This window comes from Acipenser ruthenus, unplaced genomic scaffold (genome assembly GCF_902713425.1).
Source record: "Acipenser ruthenus unplaced genomic scaffold, fAciRut3.2 maternal haplotype, whole genome shotgun sequence".
NCBI classification, from domain to species: Eukaryota; Metazoa; Chordata; class Actinopteri; order Acipenseriformes; family Acipenseridae; genus Acipenser; species Acipenser ruthenus.
In genome coordinates, this window is record NW_026708678.1 from 27501 (window position 1) to 36610 (window position 9110).

General features: G+C 50.8%; 1 protein-coding gene across 1 annotated transcript; it reads right to left on the reverse strand.

Moving 5' to 3' along the window:
* Nucleotides 1-625: 625 nt before the first annotated feature.
* On the reverse strand, nucleotides 626-8460 carry LOC117401605 (synaptophysin; the record flags this gene model as incomplete). The annotated part of the gene is given in 7 exon segments (XM_059021538.1): nucleotides 626-5004; nucleotides 5972-6311; nucleotides 6652-6843; nucleotides 7386-7505; nucleotides 7507-7594; nucleotides 8344-8402; nucleotides 8404-8460. Coding segments are annotated over 6 exon segments (825 nt in total), but the record flags the coding sequence as incomplete, so codon positions are not given.
* Between the last annotated feature and the right edge of the window lie 650 nt (nucleotides 8461-9110).

Sequence of the window (9110 nt, forward strand, 5' to 3'; positions counted from 1 at the left end):
GGATCGCATCAATATCAGGGTCTAGTGCTGTATATTATAAAGACATTTCAGAGGGCTGGATCGCATCAATATCAGGGTCTAGCGCTGTATATTATAAAGACATTTCAGAGGGCTGGATCGCATCAATATCAGGGTCTAGTGCTGTAGATTATAAAGACGTTTCAGAGGGCTGGATCGCATCAATATCAGGGTCTAGTGCTGTATATTATAAAGACATTTCGGAGGGCTGGATCGCATCAATATCAGGGTCTAGTGCTGTATATTATAAAGACATTTCAGAGGGCTGGATCGCATCAATATCAGGGTCTAGCGCTGTATATTATAAAGACATTTCAGAGGGCTGGATCGCATCAATATCAGGGTCTAGTGCTGTAGATTATAAAGACGTTTCAGAGGGCTGGATCGCATCAATATCAGGGTCTAGTGCTGTATATTATAAAGACATTTCAGAGGGCTGGATCACATCAATATCAGGGTCTAGTGCTATATATTATAAAGACATTTCAGAGGGCTGGATCACATCAATATCAGGGTCTAGTGCTGTATATTATAAAGACATTTCGGAGAGCTGTGTGGATTGATAGATAGAGAGAAACAGCCAGACAAAAACACACAGGTTATAAACTCAGAATAGAACCATTTCAATTTTATTATCATTTTTTTTTTTTTTTTGTCAGAGTCCACCATATATATATTTAAATTTAAATACCATCATCATAATAATATTCATATCAATTTTTAACAACACAATAAATACACACTGAGTACCACACACAAGAAGGCTTAGTTTAAAATCACAAACACACCGTACACAACAGAGTACTTTATATAGAAGATATTTCTAAAGAGAATCAAAGAGAGAGAGACAGAGAGAAAGAGAAATTGTGTTTTACACCAAGTCTTAAATTGTTGTTTTGTTTCGTAAATTGTAGTGCTGGGCCAAACACATACCGGTGTACACACATATACATAAATACATGTATTTTTCATGCTTGAATATTTGTTTAAAAACAGCCCTAAGAACAGGTGAATATTCTATCTTTCAGTTTGAATGGAATTAATATGTATAATAAATACTGCAGGGCTGGGAATCAGACTCCTATTGCACAGCAGCGTCACCCAGTCCAGGTTTTGCTAGCAGCTTGATCAGCCCCCAGTGTGCACAGGTAACAAGCTCAGGTGTGTCTGATTACAGTCTGCGCCTCTTTATAAGCAGCTGTCCCAACTAAATGAGAGTCACAATTTTTTGTTTCTTAATGAAAAGAAAAAGAACAAAATCACGTCACACTGTGAGACTCCAGCAGCCCTGAGAATCCACAGGAGACTCCAGCAGCCCTGAGAATCCACAGGAGACTCCAGCAGCCCCGAGAATCCACAGGAGACTCCAGCAGCCCCGAGAATCCACAGGAGACTCCAGCAGCCCCGAGAATCCACAGGAGACTCCAGCAGCCCTGAGAATCCACAGGAGACTCCAGCAGCCCTGAGAATCCACAGGAGACTCCAGCAGCCCTGAGAATCCACAGGAGACTCCAGCAGCCCTGAGAATCCACAGGAGACTCCAGCAGCCCTGAGAATCCACAGGAGACTCCAGCAGCCCGAGAATCCACAGGAGACTCCAGCAGCCCTGAGAATCCACAGGAGACCCCAGCAGCCCTGAGAATCCACAGGAGACTCCAGCAGCCCTGAGAATCCGGAGACTCCAGCAGCCCTGAGAATCCACAGGAGACTCCAGCAGCCCTGAGAATCCACAGGAGACTCCAGCAGCCCTGAGAATCCACAGGAGACTCCAGCAGCCCTGAGAATCCACAGGAGACTCCAGCAGCCCCGAGAATCCACAGGAGACTCCAGCAGCCCCGAGAATCCACAGGAGACTCCAGCAGCCTGAGAATCCACAGGAGACTCCAGCAGCCTGAGAATCCACAGGAGACTCCAGCAGCCCTGAGAATCCACAGGAGACTCCATCAGCCCTGAGAATCCACAGGAGACTCCAGCAGCCCTGAGAATCCACAGGAGACTCCAGCAGCCCTGAGAATCCACAGGAGACTCCAGCAGCCCTGAGAATCCACAGGAGACTCCAGCAGCCCTGAGAATCCACAGGAGACTCCAGCAGCCTGAGAATCCACAGGGGACTCCAGCAGCCCCGAGAATCCACAGGAGACTCCAGCAGCCCGAGAATCCACAGGAGACTCTAGCAGCCCTGAGAATCCACAGGAGACTCCAGCAGCCTGAGAATCCACAGGGGACTCCAGCAGCCCCGAGAATCCACAGGAGACTCCAGCAGCCCGAGAATCCACAGGAGACTCTAGCAGCCCTGAGAATCCACAGGAGACTCCAGCAGCCCTGAGAATCCACAGGAGACTCTAGCAGCCCCGAGAATCCACAGGAGACTCCAGCAGCCCTGAGAATCCACAGGAGACTCCAGCAGCCCCGAGAATCCACAGGAGACTCCAGCAGCCCTGAGAATCCACAGGAGACTCCAGCAGCCTGAGAATCCACAGGAGACTCCAGCAGCCCTGAGAATCCACAGGAGACTCCAGCAGCCCTGAGAATCCACAGGAGACTCCAGCAGCCCTGAGAATCCACAGGAGACTCCAGCAGCCCCGAGAATCCACAGGAGACTCCAGCAGCCCTGAGAATCCACAGGAGACTCCAGCAGCCCTGAGAATCCACAGGAGACTCCAGCAGCCCTGAGAATCCACAGGAGACTTCAGCAGCCCCGAGAATCCACAGGAGACTCCAGCAGCCCCGAGAATCCACAGGAGACTCCAGCAGCCCTGAGAATCCACAGGAGACTCCAGCAGGCCCTTCAAGAGCTCAGCGTGATCACAGCGTAGTCACGCGCTTGCCACACTGCGCTACGCAAACCGAACTTGCTCTGAAAAGCGATTTCCATTACTTATTTGAAAATACTGTATCCTAATTAAACGAAGTGACGTCCCAATTAAACGACAGAAACAGCACTGGGAAAGAGAGTCTCCCAGAGCTGTATCCCATCTAAACAGAAATCACGATTATCAGGATCCCGATTAGGAGACACCGACTGTATTAAAGTCCTAGTGAAACCAGGAATGGATCAAACTGCTGTGCAGTCGGAGTCTCATTTACACCCATCAGGTTCTGTGCTTCGTAGGTAGATAAGCTCTCTTGTGTACAGTATAGATAGGAGTGTGTTATTCATTCACACATCGGGTTTGCATGAATGATATCCTTTGTGCTTTCAGCACTGAATCTAGAGGCTCAGGGGTCCAGCGGTTAGAGAAAGGGGCTCGATACCAGGAGGTTCAAATCCCGGCTCAGCCACTGACTCCCTGTGTGTGTGTGTGTGTGTGTGTGTGTGTGTGACCCTGAGCAAGTCACTTCACCTCCTTGTGCTCCGTCCTTCGGATGAGACGTCAAACAAACGAGGTCCTATTGGAAGTGACTCTGCAGCAGCAGCAGTTGTTGATGATGCAGAGTTCACCTCCTAGTCTCTGTAAGTCGCTTTGGATAAAAGCATCTGCTGAATGACTCATTGATAATATTAATTTATAAGGTGTTGGAGGAGTCAATAGGGACGAAGTCCAGTTTCTACAAAGCTGTGAGTTAGTAACGGGACTGCTTGCCCCAGCTCTACAGAAAACTGCAACACAAACGACAAGAAAACAAGATCAAAAACCAATAAATCGCGACCTCGATATAACAGCAGAGAGACATCGCCGTCAGGGCTGCACCCTGAAGGAGGTCTCTGGTATTTCATCAGGTCTGAAAACCAAGCATTCAAAACATACCGACTGAGTGTCTGTGTGCGTGCGTGCGTGCGTGACTGAGAGTCTGTGTGTGTGTCTGTCTGTGTGTGCGTCTGTGTGTGTGTGTGTGCGTGAGTGTGAGTCTGTGTGTGTGCGTGCATGTGTCTGTTTGTGTGTGTGCATCTGTGTGTGTGTACGTCTGTGTGTGCGCGCGTCTGTGTGTCTGTGTGTCTGTGTGTGCGTGTGTGTCTGTGTGTGTGCGTCTGTGAGTCTGTGTGTGCGTCTGTGTGTGTGTGCGTCGTGTGTGTGTGCGTCTGTGAGTCTGTGTGTGCGTCGTGTGTCTGTGCGTGTGTGCGTGTGTGTCTGTGCGTGTGTGTGTCTGTGCGTGTGTGTGTGTGTCTGTGCGTGTGTGTGTCTGTGCGTGTGTGCGTGTGTGTGTCTGTGCGTGTGTGCGTGTGTTTTATTAAATTTTTCTTTGTATTTTTAAGGTTTTTTTTAATTCTGTTGCACACACAAGATAAAAACAAAAATATATTTAAAACACTACAAGCCTGATGTGTGATTTTGCTGCTAAATAAAAAATAAAGAATTAATACAAAATACATCAATAAATAAATTTAAAAAATAATTCTGCAGTCATTTTTTTCATCCACTTGGGAGCAGCAATAATTATAATTTTTTCTTTCTTTTTTTTTTTTGTAGATAATTAATTCGAGAGTCAATTTAAATCCCTACAATAGCAATTAATATAGTCAGAGAGTTCATCAGTTTATAACTCTCTCGGCTGTCAGACAAAAACACACCAGTATAAATTAACCCCTGATAATAATAATAATAATAATAATAATAATAATAATAATAAGACATTTTCATGAATCATTGCCATTAATATCACTGTAGTTTGAATTTAAAATTGAAATATAATCTAACGATTCCAAACATATACACACACACACACACACACATACACACACACATATATATATGAATGTATATGTTATATAAATGTCTTCATAATAATATTTCCACACACACTAGAACAGCTACACCCCATCCCCACACACGGATTAGGGTTATTATTTAATATTTTGAATTTTGGTTTGCTGTTATTTCTTTCTACAAAGGGCTCACTTGACAACACATGGAGATTCACAGACCGGTCGACCTCTTCAAAGCCCCGCTTAGCTTATTCCTCTGTTTTTTATTTTTTTAGATATGCCCCCCCGCCCCCCCCCCCCCCCAACCCCTTTCCACAGTGAGTTCAACCAACGCTGCTTACCTGAGAGAGAAGAGAGAAGAGGAGGGGAGAGGGGAGAGGGGAGGGAGGAGAGAGGAGAGGAGGTGAGAGAGGAGCGAGAGAGGAGAGAGGAGCGAGAGAGGAGATAGGAGGGGAGAGGAGAGGAGAAGGGAGAGAAGAGGAGAGGAGCGGGGAGAGGAGAGGAGAGGAGAGGAGGTGAGAGAGGAGCGAGAGAGGAGATAGGAGGGGAGAGGAGAGGAGAAGGGAGAGAAGAGGAGAGGAGAGGGGAGAGGGGAGGGAGGAGAGAGGAGAGGAGGCGAGAGAGGAACGAGAGAGGAGATAGGAGGGGAGAGGAGAGAGAAGAGGAGAGGAGAGGAAAGGTGAGGGAGGAGAGAGGAGAGAAGAGGAGAGTAAGAGATGAGAGAGGAGTGAGAGAGGTGAGAGAAGAGGAGAGGAGAGGGGGTGGGGAGAGGTGAGGGAGGAGCGAGAGAGGAGATAGGAGGGGAGAGGAGAGGAGAAGGGAGAGAGGGAGGGGAGAGGTGAGGGAGGAGAGAGAAGAGAAGAGAGGATAGGGGAGAGGGGGAGGGGAGAGGTGAGGGAGGAGAGAGAAGAGGAGAAGGGAGGGGGAGGTAGAGAGTCAGACACAGTTTCTCAGTCAGACTGTATTCTCCCTATAGCTGCTGTTACTCAACGCTGCTCCAGTATACTCTCCTGCGCTGTACTGTGATCTCCACTGCTGTGCGCTCCCCACACTGAGGCTCCTCTATTCTCTTACAACACGACTTCCCTTACCTTCCCTCCCTCCTCTCCCCTTCCTCCCTTCCCTTCTCCTCTCCCCTTCTCCTCTCCCCCTCCTCCTCTCCCCTTCTCCTCTCCCCCTCCTCCCTTCCCTTCTCCTCTCCCCCTTCTCCTCCATTCCTTTCTCCTCTCCCTTCTCCTCCCTTCCCTTCTCCTTTCCTCTCCTCCTTCTCCTCTCTCCCCATCCCTCCCCTCTCCCAGTGTTACTCACCAGCCTCTCCTCCTCTCTCTCTCTGCTCTGCTCACATCTGGTTGGCGAAGGAGGTGGGCGCCCCCTGCTGGTTGTACTCTCCTCCTTGGTTGTAGCCCCCCTGCTGGCCGTAGCCCTCCTGCTGCCCGTAGTCTGGCTGGTAGCCCCCCTGGGAGTAGGGGTCTGGCTGGCCGTACCCCTGGGGTTCCTGCACGTAGCCAGGGGCCCCGAAGCTCTCGGGGGCCGGCTGCTTCTCCTGGGAGGGGGGAGGGTGGCGCATGAAGGGGGCGGTCCAGCCGGTCTCCTTGAACACAAACCACAGGTTACCAACCCAGAGAACGAGGTTCAGGAACCCGAAAACCTGAGAGAGAGAGGGGAGAGAGAGAGGGGAGAGAGGGAGAGAGAGGAGAGAGAGAGAGGAGAGAGAGGGGAGAGAGGGAGAGAGGATAGGGGAGAGAGAGAGGGGAGAGAGAGAGGGGAGAGAGGGGAGAGAGAGAGGAGAGAGAGAGGAGAGAGGGGAGAGAGGGGAGAGAGGGAGAGAGGAGAGAATATCAGTGTGTGTCACTAAACTGTGGGTTTGTCTCAGTATGTGTATCTCAGTGTATATCGCAATGTGTATCTCTCAGTGTGTCTCAGTGTCTCTCAGTGTGTCTCAGTGTGTATCTCTCAGTGTGTCTCTCAGTATGTGTGTCTCTGTTTACCACGGAGGTGTTGAGTCCTGACATGACGGGGTCCTGTTTCTCGCTGCACTTGTTCCCCTCGATCTTGCACGCTTTGATCAGGGTCATCACGCGCTCGGGGTCCGTGGCGGTCTTCACGTCAGACAGACCCTTCGCCCAGGCGGACGAACTGACCAGCCACAGGAACGCAAACACAGCTGTCACCACGAAGTCCTGAGAGAGGGGAGAGAGGATCCAGTAATACTGACACACTGTTACACACCCACACACACACACACACCACGAAGTCCTGAGAGAGGGGAGAGAGGATCCAGTAATACTGACACACTGTTACACACCCACACACACACACACACACTGACACACACACCACGAAGTCCTGAGAGAGGGGAGAGAGGATCCAGTAATACTGACACACTGTTACACACCCACACACACACACACACACTGACACACACACCACGAAGTCCTGAGAGAGGGGAGAGAGGATCCAGTAATACTGACACACTGTTACACACCCACACACACACACACACACACTGACACACACACCACGAAGTCCTGAGAGACAGAAATAGGGGGGGAGAGATGAGAGAGGAGAGAGAGGAGAGAGAGACACACACACACACACACACACTGTCACAAGAAGTGTTTCTCCTCTCCTCCCCCTCTCCCCTCATGAGGGTGGTCCACTATGAAAGGCGCTATAGAAAATAAAGATTGATTGATTGATTGATTGATTGATAGAGACTCACGATGATGGGTCCCTTGTTGTTCTCTCGGTACTTGGCCTGGAAAAAGACGTAGGTGACGAGGGCGGCGAGGGAGTAGAGGAAGGCAAAGACAGCGATGGTGACGAAGAACTGAGCGGAGGAGGGAGTAATCCCCCACCAGGAAGAGACGCTCCTCCGGCCCCCTGCAGGTCGGAGCGTCGAAATACACCTGGTGCAGCCTGGAGAGGGGAGGAGACAGGGGTTCAAATCAGTGAGGGCGAGGGCGAGGGTGAGGGTGAGGGTGAGGATTGGAGCCCGGGTGAGGGTGAGGATTGGAGCTCGGGTGAGGCTGAGGGTGAGGATTGGAGCTCGGGTGAGGGTGAGGATTGGAGCTCGGGTGAGGATTGGAGCTCGGGTGAGGATTGGAGCCCGGTTTAGGGTGAGGATTGGAGCTCGGGTGAGGGTGAGGATTGGAGCCCGGGTGAGAGTGAGGGTGAGGATTGCAGCTCGGGTGAGGGTGAGGATTGGAGCCCGGTTGAGGGTGAGGATTGGAGCTCGGGTGAGGGTGAGGATTGGAGCTCGGGTGTGGGTGAGGATTGGAGCCCGGTTGAGGGTGAGGATTGGAGCCCGGGTGAGGGTGAGGATTGGAGCCCGGGTGAGGGTGAGGATTGGAGCCCGGGTGAGGGTGAGGATTGGAGCCCGGGTGAGGATTGGAGCCCGGTTGAGGGTGAGGATTGGAGCCCGGTTGAGGGTGAGGATTGGAGCTCGGGTGAGGGTGAGTATTGGAGCTCGGGTGAGGGTGAGGATTGGAGCCCGGGTGAGGGTGAGGATTGGAGCCCGGGTGAGGGTGAGGGTTGGAGCTCGGGTGAGGGTGAGGATTGGAGCTCGGGTGAGGGTGAGGGTGAGGGTGAGGATTGGAGCCCGGGTTATTCTCATTGAGTTTGCATTGCAGTCTGTGACTCAGACCCCCAGCCTGGCCGTGTCTCTCACCTGAAGGGATTAGTCGAACTCCACCTCGATATTCAGGTCGCTCTCAGTCTTGTTCTTGCAGTCGACGCTTCAGCCGGAACTCTCCAGAGTAGCTGCCACACGTAGCAAACGCAAAGATGGAAAAGACCTGGAGAGAGAGAGAGAGAGAGAGAGAGAGAGAGAGAGAGAGAGAGAGAGAGAGGAGAAATCAAACTCATTCTGCAATCTCTGTGCTTTACAATGCTTCCCTATGCTTTACCAGACCTCTCTGTGCTTTACAATGCTTCCCTATGCTTTACCACACCTCTCTGTGCTTTACAATGCTTCCCTATGCTTTACCAGACCTCTCTGTGCTTTACAATGCTTCCCTGTGCTTTACAATGCTTCCCTATGCTTTACCACACCTCTCTGTGCTTTACAATGCTTCCCTATGCTTTACCATGCCACACAGACACACAGAGACACACACACACACAGACACACACACAGACACACAGAGACACACACACACACACACGCACACGCATACACACACACACAGGCGCTCCATGTAATAAAGCTGAGTGGATTCTATTTTTACCGGTGCTCTCTCGGAGGATTCTGATCATAATCCATCAGGCTGGGCAGCTCCAGCCTGTCACGCCTGCAGTCTTTATCCCTCCCACAATAAACTGCAACCACAGCGAGTGCTGTATTGTACTGGGTTTCAAATTCACACACACACACAGGCAGGCAGGCAGGCAGGCATACATACCTTCACGCACACACACACCCGCATGCACACAGTGGGAAAAGGAA